The 14746-nt window shown below is 48.0% G+C and overlaps 1 protein-coding gene across 1 annotated transcript in view; it reads left to right on the top strand.

The window, feature by feature from the left end:
- Positions 1 to 14746, top strand: part of kif26ba (kinesin family member 26Ba) — a 300195-nt gene that overhangs the window by 241850 nt on the left and 43599 nt on the right. The window contains exon 11 of the mRNA XM_052013184.1: positions 2288 to 2450. Within this exon, the coding sequence (XP_051869144.1) occupies positions 2288 to 2450 (163 nt within the window). The remainder of the gene's footprint in view (positions 1 to 2287; positions 2451 to 14746) is intronic.

Below are 14746 nucleotides of genomic sequence, written 5' to 3'. Positions count from 1 at the left end.
CACTCAACTGGAGGGGAGCACACCTTTAGCAGCTGAAGGCAGATAGTGACAGACATCTTCAGCACAATTAGAAAACGCACCTCTTATGAGCCTGCCCACAGCGGTGGATAGAGTATCAACAACGGGGGCTTCCATTGAAAGATGGACAGCGACCATGTCCAGTCTCTGAGTTTTCATTGGGACAATGGAAGCCCCCGTTCTAATTAGCATTCCATTCAATATGTAAAGATTTAGAGAGCAGCAGATGTGTGTTCATGGGGGTGACTGCAGAACCATGTAAAATAGTTCAGCCTGGGAATAAACAAACTTCAAGCATGATGAGAAGCCTCTTGCACGTTTGAGAAGTTGCAAAGCACTTGTGGAGAGAGGGAGCTTTATGGTCGATATATCTGCCACAGTAATTTGTGGGAGGTGCTCGAGAACGGAGCAGGTCTGGTATTGAGTGTGTGTCTGACTGCTTGCTGCTGGTATCTGCACACATGGCTGTGTGTGACAGAAGGACTACAAAGAACCACAATATTGATATGTACATACAATCTAAATATTCAGCTGCTCCAGAAAATTCGAGTTAATATTCTACATGGTGTGTTACTGGTCAGTGGTCACTTTTATACCATTGGTTCATAGAGAGATGCAGCATGGAAACAGGCCATTCGGCCCATCAAGTCCACAGTGCCCATCCAGTACCCCATATAAAATTAATCCTACACTAATCCCATTTTATTTTCCCCATGTTCCCATCAACACCTCCCCCCCAGATTCTACCACTCACCCTACACACTAAGGGCAACTTACAGTGGCCAATTAACCTACTAAACCACACTTTATAGGGATGTGGGAGAAAACCAGAGCACCCGGAGGAAACCCACACGGCCACAGGGAAAACACGCAAACTCCGCACAGACAGCGCCCGAGATCAGGATTGAACTTGGGTCTCCGGCGCTGTGGGGCAGTGGCTCTACCAGTTGCGCCACTCTGCCACCCCCTTGAGCCCTAGCTTCAGCTCAGTCAAGCAGGCCCACAGCAGGAACCCACATTACCAGGAGTTACAGGGTCCAGCACGGAATCAGGTCATTCGGCCCACTGGTCCTTACTAGCCTTTGTGTTGCACACAAACCTCCTCCCATTATCCCACCTCACCCTTCTAGTCCTTCCTCCCTCTTCCTCCCTCATGTGGTTATCCGACACCCCCTTAACATCTGTGCCATTCACCCAAGCCACTGACTGACTGTTTCACAGGCTCTGGGACATCTTGAAAGGGATGTGCAAGATGCAATAAAAAGATAAGTCTTGTCTTTCTTTGGGGTAGCATTTTCCATATCGTACTCTGGGTGAAGAGAGTTCCCTTGGATTGACGAGTGACTATTTTATGTTCTGTTTTATATTTCTGGCCCTTAGTTTCCGGCTCCCACACAAGAGAAATGTTCAATTTATGTCTACCCTCTAAAACCTTCCATGGTCATTGTGACATTTATTGAGTCTTCCCGCAGCCATCTCTTTCCTGGAGAGACTTAGGGATGGCACATTGGGGCAGCAAGCCAGGTTCAATCCTGACCTCCAGCACAGCCTGTGTGGAGTTTGCACGCTCCCCCCATGACCGCATGGGGTTTCCCCGAAGGCTCTGGTTTCCTCCCGCTCCCCAAAGATGTGAGCCTCGGTAGGTTAGTTTGTCACTGCAAGTTGTCCCCAGTGTGCAGGTGAGAGGTAGAACCTGAGGGGAGTCGATGGGAATGTGGGGAGAATAAAATGGATTCGAGTAGGTTCAGTGCAAGTGGTGGTTGTTGGTGGTCAATGGGCCAAAGGTCTGTTAGAGCTCCTCTGCACACCACATCCTTTCTATAATGAGGCGACCAGAATTGAACACAATACTCCAAGTGTGGTCTGACCAGAGTTCTATAGAGCTGCAACATCATCTCGCGGCTCTTGAACTCAATACCCTGACTAATGAAGGCCAACACTCCATACGTCTTCTTAACAACCCTATCAACCTGCGCGACAACCTCGAGGGATCTATGGACATGGACCCCAAGATTCCTCTGTTCCTCCACACTGCTAAGAGTCCTGCCATTAACCTTGTATCCTGCCTTTGAATTCGATCTCCCGAAGTCTGTCACTTCACACTTATCCAGGTGTAGCTCTCTAAAAGAGCCCAGAACCCAGTTGTTCCTGATGGTTATAGCACTCCGACCATTGTCCACACCTCCTCCAGTGCTTTTTTCTGAGTCAGTGACCCGGTCAGTAATCGGTTCAAGTGGTCACGTGTTGTGTTGTTGCTTCACTGTTTCAGGGAGAGCAAACTCACCATGCTGCTGCGAGAGTCCCTGGGCAACCTGAACTGCCGGACCACCATGATTGCCCACATCTCGTCCTCCTCCAGCCACTACTCCGAGACCCTGTCCACCATCCAGATCGCCTCCAGGGTGCTCCGCATGAAGAAGAAGAAGACAAAGGTTGGTGGGGTTTACCAAACACTGGGACGTTGGCTGGTAGGGTGGGCTGGGAGGTGCCTTTTATTGAGTGAATGGGGGCAAGCCCTAAACTGAGGGCCCACCAGATGTCCTAGGTGCCAGGGAAGGGTAGCAGCCATAGACTTTAGCTTGTACACCTGCGATTGGGCTCTGGATTTCGCTTCGCCCCTTCCCTGTCTCCATAGCCTTCTCTCCAAACTCCACCACCCAGAAGTTCAACTCATGTAGACAATACTTACCATGGCATTTATCACTGAAACCATTACATAGTCTGCTTCTGAAACTCAGGCCATTGAAGCTTAGCCCTCCCCCATCTGGTTCCGGTTCCATCTGCCATGCACCTCTCCCCTAATGGTTCCCAGTATCACCTCCCTTACTTCTGAGATCCCAGCACTGCTAGCCTTTGTGTTCCTGCTTTACACCCTCCTAGCTGTCTCCACCGTCACCGTCCCCTCCTCCCACCTTTCTCCATCTGCCTCTGTTTTGTCCAACCATCATCCACCTCCCTCTGTCTCCCAACAGACCCTTCCCCTCCCCTTCCTGGCTTGACCTGCCCATCATCCTTCATCCCTCCTCAGTCCACCAATCACCTCAGACTCCTGTACCTCCACTCCCCTTCTCATCCCTCTACTGGCATCTCCCCTCTCCGCCCCGATGCAGGGTCTTGACCGGAAACATCGACAATTCTTTCTCCCCCACAGGTGCTGGCTTGACCTGCTGAGTTCCTCCAGCAGATTGTTTGTTGCTTCAGATTCCAGCATCTGCAGTCTCTTGTGTCTTCATTGAAGCTTACCACTGACAGCCAGGGGTGAATCTGTAGGCAGCATTCCTCCAACACTGCCCCCTTGCAGATCCCAGATCTCCTTCACCCTCAGCTGTCCACACCCCTGTTTGGTCAACAGTCCCATCGCTGGCCTACGATGGCTCGGAGGATTTTTGTCAGATTGTGAATCACTAGGTGGCATTTCTCCTGACTAAAGATGTGTTAGGAATGCAAACCATTGACGATAATTGCTCCCAGTCAGACTGATTCAATGTGCTCCTCGATGTTGTTTTAGGCTGGTTACATAGAACATAGAAAATAGAACACTACAGCACAGTACAGATCCTTCAGCCCACGATGTTGTGCCAACATTTTATCCTGCTCTAAGATCTATCTAACCCTTCCCTCTCACATGGCCTCCCATTTCTCTATCATTCATGTGGTTATCTAAGAGTCTCTTAAATGTCCCTAATGTATCTGCCCCCACAACCTCTGCTGGCAGTGTGTTCCACACACCCACCACTCTCTGTGTAAAAAAAAACTTACCCCTGACATCCCCCTTATACCTTCCTCCAATCACCTTAAAATTATGTCCCCTCGTGTAAGCCATTTTTGCCCTGAGAAAAAGTCTCTGACTGTCCACTCGATCTATGCCTCTTATCATCTTGTACACCTCTATCAAGTCACCTCTTTTCTTCCTTCTCTCCAAAGAGAAAAGCCCTAGTTCACTCAACCTATCCTCATAAGACATGCTCTCCAATCCAGGCAGCATCCTGGTAGATCTCCTCTGCAAACTCTCTAAAGCTTCCACATCCCTCCTATAATGAGGTGACCAGAACTGAACACAATACTCCAAGTGTGGTCTAACCAGAGTTTTATAGAGCTGCAACATCACCTCGCGACTCTTGAACTCATTACCTTGACTAATGAAAGCCAACACACCATACGCCTTCTTAACAACCCTATCGACCTGTGTGGCAACCTTGAGGGATCTATGGACGTGGACCCCAAGTTCCCTCTGTTCCTCCCTACTGCTAAGAGTCCTGCCATTAACCTTGTATTCTGCCTTCAAATTCGATCTCCCGAAGTGTGTCACTTCACACTTCTCGAGGTTGAACTCCATCTGCCTCAGGAAATTACTCAGGAAGGCTCTGGCTGTCATTGTATCTCCATTCAGCTAATGCCACACTGATCAGGGAGTCTAAGTAGGGCCTGATAATCCCTTTTGGAATGGAAAGGATTTACAGGGCTACAAGAGGAATCATAGAACCATACAGTATGGTAACAGGCCCTTCGGTCCATGAGTCTGTGCTGACCAGCAAGCACTCATTTACACTGATCTGACTCTGATCCCGTTTGTTTATTCTCCCCACATTCCCATCAACTCCCCCAGATTCTACTTCTCACCTACACACTAGGGTCAATTTACAGTAGCCAATTAATCTGCAAACTCACACGCCTTGGAGTTGTGGGAGGAATCCAGGGCGCCTGGGGGAAACCCAAGCGGTCACAGAGAGAACGTGCAAACTCCACACAGACAGCACCGGAGGTCAGGATCGAACCCGGGTCTCTGGCACTGTGAGGCAGCAGCTCTACCAGGAGAGTGGCACTGTGAAAATGACCAATTTAATGACCTAGAATTGCTTCACACAACTCCAAAAGAAAGAACACTGTGGTTAAACTGGGCCTTACCCAAGCCAGAACAGTATTGCAATCACTCTGGGTGTCAGCATGCATTGGGAAGTCTGAATCCTATCTTTTCATTTTCCTTCTGCATGGGAGGAAAGTTGGAGTTTATCACAGGTTGATAGGGTGGTAAAGAAGGTGTATGGCATGTTTGTCTTTTATTAGTCAAGCATTGAGTTCAAGAGTCAGCGAGTTATGTTACAGCTTTAAAAAAATCTAGTCTGGCCGCATCTGGAGTATTGCATTCAATTCTGGTCGCCCCATTATAGGAAGGATGTGGAGGCCTTGGAGAGGGTGCAGAAGAGGTTTACCAGGATGCTGCCTGGATTAGAGGGCAGATGCTATAAGGAGAGGCTGGACAAACTTGGGTTGTTTTCCCTAGAGTGGCAGAAGCTGAGGGGAAATCTGATAGAGGCTTATAAGATTATGAGAGGCATTGATAGAGTAGACAGCCAGTATCTTTTTCCCAGGGTTGAAATGTCTAATACTAGAGGGCACGCATGTAAGGTGGGGGGTGCTGGGGGTAAGTTCAAAGGAGATGTAGGGGGCAGGTGTTTTACACGGAGCGTGGTGGGTGCCTGGAATGTGCAGCCAGGGGTGGTAGTAGCATTAGATACAATAGAGGTGCTTAAGAGGCTCTTAGATAGCACATGAATGTGCAGAGATTGGAGAGATATGGACCTTGAGTAGGCAGAAGGGATTTGTTTAGTGGGCTGAAGGGCCTGTTCCTGTGCAATGTTCTCATTTTTCTTTGCCACAAATGAGGCATAACAGGCAAAATTTGACGGGGGAAGTGGGGCTAAATGGGAGAATGGATCAGCTCTTGATAGAATGGCAGAGCAGACTCAACGGGCCAAATAGCCGACTTCTGCTCCTTTGTCTTATGGTCTTCACTATAATAAGAAGTGCAAGCTGATTGATCCAATTTACTCTCAGAACAGCCCAGTTTGACTCACCCACTTGACCCTGACATTGTGCGATTAAAAGGCCCAACACTCAAACTGCGTTCTTTGTTCTCACTGATCTTCCCTCAAATACAACCTCGTTTGTGCAGTAGTATTCTGTTGCCTGTGAAGGGCAAGGTCGCAGTCACTCTAGGTTCTTAGCCTCAGGACCAGCTCTCTGCTGTACCTCACAGTTCTCTGCTCACCGCAGCGTTAGATGACATCCCCCACACTCCATACTCAAGAAGAGGAAAATGCCACCTTCTCCATCTGCCCCTGGGAGAAGGCAGAGTGGACAAGGCTTCCCCAGTGCAGGGATTCAGAGACCACACTCCTATACTGCAGAGACCTCCCCTGCAGCCTCCTGCCAGGAGCAACTGACTGAAGAATAGGGGCATCTCTGTGACCCACTTTGTACAAAGAACATACCTCCTGCAGGCACTGTTCCTCAGTGGAGCTGGAGCACCCACACGGCACCCTCCAGTCCCCGTCATTCTGTAGCAACACTCCCCTGTGGCTGGAAGAGTGCTGTCTGTATTGCGAGTGTTCTTTAAAGGGCTGGCTGCAGAGATTGCAGCTGTGAAGTGTGAAGCCATCAGCTGTGAGAAATTGCAATACTCTATTGCACCAAAACTCACATTATACAGGGGAAACCAATAGTGCTGTTTTGTGAGCCTTGCCTTTGATGATCTGGATCTTTAATGGGGCTTAGAGGCAAACAACATTGCTTCAATTCCATTATCATGAGGGCCAGACCAGTCTGTTTCCATGATGTCGGTCAGGGTCTAAATCTTGGCCACAAACAGCAGCAAGGACTCCCTGAAGCTCTGCAGTGGGATCTTCTACTTCCATCCAAGTGGGCTTCCCCTTCACTGACCTGGGAATGAGCCTGGCTTTGGGAGCCCTTCCCACGCAGCTCAGCTCAACTCCAATCACCTCAGCCCTGCAGTTTGCACACCCACCCCATTCATAACCACGCAAAGTATCACTCCCATTCCGCACTCTAAATGGAGGAGCTTAATTCAGGTAAGTGCAAGGTGTTGCATTTTTGGAAGACAAATCAGCGTAGGACTTTCACAGTGGGGCCCTGGGGAGTGTTGTAGAACAGAGGGACCTAAGAGTACAAGTACATGGTTCACTGAAGGTGGTGTCACAGGTAGACATGGTGGTGAAGAAGGTGTTTGGCACACTGGCCTTCATCAGTCAGGGCACTAAGTACAGAAGCTGGGATGTTAGGCTGCAGTTGTACGAGACGTTGGTGAGGCCACATTTGGAATATTGTGTTCATCTTTGGTCACCCTACTGTACAAAAGATGCCGTTAAGCTGGAAAGAGTGCAGAGGAGATTTACAAGGATGTTGCCAAGACTCGAGGGACTGAGTTATAGAGAGAGGTTGAGCAGGCGAGGACTTTGTTCATTGGAGTTTAGGAGAATGAGGGGTGATCTTACAGAGGTGTATAAAATCATGAGGAGCATAGATAGGGTGAATGCGCGCAGTCTTTTTCCCAGGGTTGGTGAATCAAGAACTGGAGGGCATAGGTTTAGGGTGAGAGGGGAGAGATTTAATAGGAACCTGAGGGGCAGCTTTTTCACCCAGAGGGTGGTCAGTATATGGAGTGAGCTGCCAGAGGAGGTGGTTGAGGCAGGTACATTAACAACATTTAAAAGGTACTTTTATACGATGAGTTGGACTCTGACCTCATGATCTACCTTGTTGTGACCTTGCACCTTATTGCACTGCTCTTTCTCTGTAGCTGACACTTTACTCTACTGTTATTGTTTTTACCTGTACTACCTCAATGCACTCTGTACTAAATCAATGTAACTGCACTGTGTAATGAATTGACCTGTACGATCAGTATGCAAGACAAGTTTTTCACTGTACCTCAGTACAAGTGACAATAATAAACCAATACCAATACCGATATCAATACTTGAACAGGTGCATGGATGGGAAAGATTTAGAGGGACATGGGCCAAACACCCCTCTAACCATTCACTCATGGTTAATGGCTCCCAGTCACTCCACACAATTCAGGTTCCCACCTTTGCCAGGTCTTTACCCAATCAGGACCTGTCACTCTCAGGTGCGAGAGCTCTGACTGGCCCAGTATCCAGTGTCCCGAGAGCTGGGAAGGGAGAAGGTTCAGCTGTACATCTGCATGCGATGAATCAGGCAGCTGGCTTCACATGGGGGCAAGAGTTCAGTGTGACTAATTGGTACTTCCACAGTGCCTCACCTGGGGAGGGGTGGAACCCAGTTCAGACTGAAGGCCCACAGTACAAATCCTTCACCCTGTAATTACCCTGCCCCTAAACCACAAAGGAATCCTGCTCCAACAGGTAAAACCAGCCGGCACAGAAAGGGCACAACACCTGGAGGTTGCTGGGGATAAGCATTGGCCAGTCAGGAAGAGGATGGGGAGACGTGTCTCCACTCTGGAGGAACGTCAATCCTTGGAATTCTTTATCCCAGAGGCCGAGGATGCCTGGACGTTGTGTGTTGAAGACTCAGATTGTTGAGCACTGGGAGAGTTGGGATAAATGTGGATCCGGCGGGAAAACTTCAGCCGGGGTTGTGTTGAATGGAGGTACAAGCTTGTCGGGCAGAATGGCCTGACCTTCCTTCTCTCAACCTACAACCCAAGAGATGCTGGAGGGGGACTCATGTCCCACTCAGCAGGATGTTTGAGACCAGCACTGGGAGGGCCTGGATATGTTCAGAGATAAATTACAAAATTCTACACTATCACTGTTATGTCAGTCCTTAGCCTCCTCCACTGCCAGGAGAATCCCAAACACAAACTGGAGGAACAGCACCTCATTTTCCATCCTGGAACCTTGCAGCCTAACGGCATGAACATTGAACTCTCCCACTTTAGGTAATCCCCACCCCCCTTCCCCACAACACCCCCAACCCCCACCACGCTTCTTCTCTTCTTCCCTTTCCTAGCCTCTGTTTTTCTGCCTTTTTTTTCCTTTCTCTCCTTCCCTTTGACCCATCTCCTGGTGGGTCTGCTCTCCCCTCCTCCCCAGCACCTGCCTATCACTATCTCTTACCTGCATCTACCTATCACCACCCTGTGCCCACCCCACCTCCTCTCTTTTGTCCACCTATCACTGCTCTGCTTTTCCCTCCTATATATTGGGCTTCCCCTTTTCCTATCTTCAGTCCTGAAGAAGGGTCCTGACCCGAAATATTGACCGCCTGCTTTTCTCCACGGATGCTGCCTGGCCTGCTGAGTTCCTCCAGCATCATGGTGTTTTTCATCTACATTTCTGTACTGTCCCTTCTGGTGACTTACCTTTCCACACCCGATGACACAGTCCACATTCACCACAGCCACTCTACAGTCTCCCAGCTTTGGCTTAAGAGGGTCAACCCTCGCCTTGGAGTCACAAGGTCGTGGGTCAAATCTTGGCCAAAAACCTCTAACAGAGTGATGAACTGTTCCTTGATTGTGTGTGGGTGTTGTACAGGAACCAGTCCTCAGTGGTATGTGGGTGTTGTACAGGAACCTGTTGTTGGTTATACAGGAACCAGTCCTCGTTGTGTGTGGGTGTTGTACAGGAACCGGTCCTCAGTTGTATGTGGGTGTTGTACAGGAACCTGTTGTTGGTTGTACAGGAACCAGTCCTCAGTTGTGTGTGGGTGTTGTATAGGAACCGGTCCTCGGTTGTGTGTGGCTGTTGTACAGGAACTGGTCCTCGGTTGTGTGTGTCGGTGTTGTACAGGAACCGATCCTCATGTGTGCGTGTTATACAGGGACCAGTCCTCAATTGTCTGTGGATGTTGTACAGGAACCCGTCCTCGGTTGTATGGGTGTTGTACAAGAACCAGTCCTCCGTTGTGTGTGTCGGTATTGCACAGGAACCGGTCCTCGGTTGTGTGTGGGTGTTGTACAGGAACCGATCCTCAATTGTATGTGGATGTTTTACAGGAACCCGTCCTCGGTTGTGTGGGTGTTGTACAGGAACCAGTCCTCTGTTGTGTGTGTCAGTATTGTACAGGAACCGGTCCTCGGTTGTGTGTGGGTGTTGTACAGGAATTGATCCTCGGTTGTGTGTGGGTGTTGTACAGGAACCGGTCCTTGTGTGTGGGTGTTGTGCAGGAACCAGTCCTCAGTTGTGTGTGGATGTTGTATAGGAACCGGTCCTCGGTTGTGTGTGGGTGTTGTACAGGAACTGGTCCTCGGTTGTGTATGTCGGTGTTGTACAAGAACCGGTCCTCGGTTGTGTGTGAGTGTTGTACAGGAACTGGTCCTCAGTTGTGTGTGGGTGTTGTACAGGAACCGGTCCTCGGTTGTGTGTGGGTGTTGTACAGGAACCGGTCCTCGGTTGTGTGCGGGTGTTGTACAGGAATTGGTCCTTGGCTGTGTGTGAGTTTCACACAGGAACACATCTTTTGCTGTACGTGAGTGTTGTACAGGAACTGGTCCTAGGTTGTGTGTGGATGCACTTAGATTGCCAGCAGGGTGAGATGGGAAGAACCTCGTGTGGAGCATTCACTAGTTGGGCCAAATGGCCATTTTCCACACAGTACTTCACAACATATCTACTATGCCCTCACCTAAGGTTATCCATAGCTGGGACAATTAGCAGATCAGCTTGCAAAAATAAATAATGGGTTTCTTTCATTTTAACATCCTCTAAATGTTTTGTAATCCAGTTGTGTAATAAATCAAAGAGCTGAGCTGCTTTATATAGCAGCCATTTATCTTCATATGCCTACTGCATCCCACACAAACCATGTTATTTTTTCCTCCTCTCAACAGGAGTGGGTTGGTTGTATAGCCACTGCACACAACGCAGTGTGTTATTGAGGGAGCGCTGCTCTACCTATCACCTCCCAGCCTCTGTCGCTATCTCCACTCTTCCCTCATCCATCTGCTCATCAACCTATTGCTTGCTAGCTCCTGCCCCACCCCTTCCCCTCACCTCTTTATATCGGCTATCTCCCGTCTACCTTTCAGCCCAGATGAGAGGTCTCCACCCGAAATGTCAATTGTCCATTTCCCCCACAGACGCTGCCTAACCCGGTGAGTTCCTCCAGCATTTTGTTTGTTGCTCCTGACTCCAGAGGTGGCAGGTTTGCTGTATGGGGAGAGACTGGGGAGACTAGACCTGTATCTTCCAGGGTTTACTGGAAAGAGAGGTCCCATTGAACCTGACAAAGTTGGTATTGGTATTGGTTTATTATTGTCGCTTGTACCGAGGTACAGTGAAAAACTTGTCTTGCATACGTTTGTACAGATCAATTCATTACACAGTGCAGATACATTGAGTTAGTACAGAGTGCATTGAGGTAGTACAGGTAAAAACAATAATAGTACAGAGTAAATTGTCACAGCTACAGAGAAAGTGCAGTGCATTAAAGTACAAGGTCACAACAAGGTAGATCGTGAGGTCAGAGTCCATCTCATTGTATAAGGGAACTGTTCAAGAGTCTTATCACAGTGGGGTAGAAGCTGTCCTTAAGCCTGGTGGTATTAATTATTGGTTTATTATTTTCACTTGTACTGAGGTACAGTGAAAAGCTTGTCTTACAAACCAATCGTACAGGTCAACTCATTACACAGTGCAGTTACATTGTTTTAGTACAGAGTGCATTGATGTAGTACAGGTAAAAACAATAACAGTACAGAGTAAATTGTCACAGCTACAGAGAAAGTGCAGTGCAATAAGGTGCAAGGTCACAACAAGGTAGATCGTGAGGTCATAGTCCATCTCATTGTATAAGGGAACTGTTCAATAGTCTTACCACAGTGGAGTAGAAGCCGTCCTTAAGTCTGGTGGTATGTGCCCTCAGGCTCCTGTATCATCTACCCGATGGAAGAGGAGAGAAGAGAGAATGTCCTGGGTGGGTGGGGTCTTTGATTATGCTGGCTGCTTCACCAAGGCAGCGACAGGTAAAGATAGAGTCCAAGGAGGGGAGGCTGGTTTCCATGGCGCACTGGGCTGTGTACACAACTCTGCAGTTTCTTGCGGTCCTGGGCAGAGCAGTTGCCATACCAAGCCTTGATGGATCCAGGTAGGATGCTTTCTATGGTGCATCGATAAACGTTGGTGAGTGTCAAAGGGGACATACCAAATTTCTTTAGCCTCCTGAGGAAGTAGAGGCACTGGTGAGCTTTCTTGGCCATGGCATCTACGTGATTTGACCAGGACAGGCTATTGGTGATGTTCAAGTTCATACAGGGCTCAACAGACTGGATGCAGGAAGGATGTTTCCCCTGGTTGGACCAGGGACCACAGTCTCGGAATAAGATGTAGAACATTTGGAGCTGGGATGAGCAGAAATTTCTTCAGTGAAGGTGGCTGCGGCAGCTTAGTCATAGAGTATTTCAATACCCGATAGATTTTTGGATATTAAGGGTTGTGGGGATGGTGGACGAAAATGGTGCTGAGGTAGAAGATCAGACATCATGCAGGACACTAACAGCCCAGTTGATAGGCACCCCACCCACAACCATTCACTCACTCACCACCGACGCACAGTGGCATCTACAGGATGCAACTCACCAAGACTCCCTTGACAACACCTTCCGAACACACCACCTCTACCAAGAGCACAAGAGCAGTAAAAGCATGCGAACCACTACCCAAGCCACACATCACCCTGACTTGGAAATATATCACCGTTCCTTCATCGTCGCCGGGTCAGAATGCTGGAATTCCCTCCTTAACTGCATTGTGGGTCCACGCACACCTCAAGGTCCTCAGCAGTTCAAGAAGGCAGCTCACCACCACCTTCTTGAAGATGCATGAGATCCGCGGTGATTGTGCGTTTAGATTCAGAATTGGCTTGCCCATAGAATGCAGGGTAGTGGTCGATGCCTGGACGTCCATGACTCGTAGTGTTCTGCAGGGATCCGTACTGCGACCTCTGCTGTTTGTGATGTATATAAATGACTTGGATGAAAACATAGATGGGCAGATTGTAAGTTCACAGACAATACAAAGATTGGTGGTGTTGTGGATAGTATAGAAAATTGGAGGGAAATGGACAGTCAACACTTTCTGACCTGCTGAGTTCCTCCAGCATCTTGTGTGTCGCTTCAGATTCCAGCATCTGCAGACTCTTGTGTCACCATGGGCAATTAAATGCTGGCTCTGCCTACAAAGCCCACATCCCTTGAATGAATAACAAAAAATGATCTTGATGAACGGTGAGACAGGCTCGAAGAGCCAAATGGCCCCCTCCTGCTCCTGCTTGCTAAATTCCAAGGGGACAGGTGTCGAAAGTCGAGTTCATTGTCACATACACAAGTACATGTGTGCACAGGTGCAATGAAAAACTTACTTGCAGCAGCATCGCAGGCACACAGCATCAGGTAAGCAGCATTCACATAAATTAAACATAAATTATACACAATTTTTACAAGAAAGAACACAATTACAAGAGCAAGTTTTAAGTGGCCATTACAGAAACATGGTTGCAGGGTGGAGATGAATGGAAATTAAATATCCAAGAGTATCAGGTAATACGGAAGGATAGGCAGGAAGGTAAGGGAGGTGGGGTAGCGCTCTTAATTAAGGATGAGATCAGGACGATAGTGAGAGATGATATAAGATCTAAGGAGCAGAATGTTGAGTCCATCTGGGTAGAGATTAGGAATAGTAAAGGGAAAAAATCACTGGTGGGAGTTGTCTATAGGCCACCGAATAATAACATTACAGTGGCACAGGCAATAAACCAAGAAAGATCTGATGCATGTAAGAATGGAACGGCAGTTGTCATGGGGGACTTTAACTTCCACATAGATTGGGCGAATCAAGTTGGTCGAGGCAGTCTTGAGGAGGACTTCATCGAATGCATCCGTGATAGCTTTCTTGAACAGCATGTTAGTGAACCTACAAGGGAAAATGCTATCTTAGATCTGATCCTGTGCAACGAGACGGGTAAAATTAACGATCTTGTAGTTAGGGATCCTCTTGGAAAGAGTGACCATAGTATGATTGAATTTCTCATATGGAGGGTGCAATAGTTCAATCTAAAACCAGTGTATTATGCCTAAACAAGGGAGACTACAATGGGATGAGAGAAGAGTTGGCTAGTGTAGACTGGGAACACAGGCTATGTGGTGGGACAGTTGAGGAACAGTGGAAGACTTTCAAAGAGATTTTTCACGGTGCTCAACAAAAGTATATTCCAGTTAAAAGTAAAGACAGTAAGGGTGGGGAGAGCCTGCCTTGGATAACGAAGGAAAATAAAAGAAGGCATCAAGCTAAAAGCTCATGCATACAAAGTTGCCAAGAGTAGTGCGAAACTGGAAGATTGAGAAAACTTTAAAAAGGAACAAAGAAATTCATAGTAAGCAATAAGGAAAGGGAAGCTAGATTATGAAAGTAAACTAGCACAAAATATAAGAACAAATAGTGAAAGTTTTTATAATTATATAAAGTAGAAAAGGGTGGCTAGAGTGAACATGAGTCCCTTGGAAGATGAGAAGGAGGAATTAATATTGGGTAATGTGGAAATGACCGAGGCCTTGAATGACTATTTTGTGTCAGTCTTCACGGTGGAGGACTTGTCTGACATGCCAAAGAGAGATGTTATGGATGTGATGGGAGGTGAGGACCTCGATACAATCGCTGTCACTTAAGAGGTAGTGATGAGCAAACTAGTGGGCCTAAAGGTAGACAGGTCCCCTGGTCCTGATGGGATGCACCCCAGGGTACTGAAAGAAGTGGCGGAAGTCATAGTAGGCGCACTTATGATAATTTACTAAAATTCTCTGGACTCTGGGCAGCTCCCAGCGGATTGGATGACAGCGAATGTCACGCCACTGTTTAAAAAAGGATGTCAGCAAAAGGCAGGTAACTATAGGCCAGTTAGCTTAACGTCTGTAGTCGGGAAAATGCTTGAAGCTATCATTAAGGAA

The sequence above is a fragment of the Pristis pectinata genome, chromosome 3 (assembly GCF_009764475.1).
Source record: "Pristis pectinata isolate sPriPec2 chromosome 3, sPriPec2.1.pri, whole genome shotgun sequence".
Classification (NCBI taxonomy): Eukaryota; Metazoa; Chordata; class Chondrichthyes; order Rhinopristiformes; family Pristidae; genus Pristis; species Pristis pectinata.
Note: the sequence above shows the minus strand (reverse complement) of the source record. Positions and strands in the feature narration are given on the sequence as shown.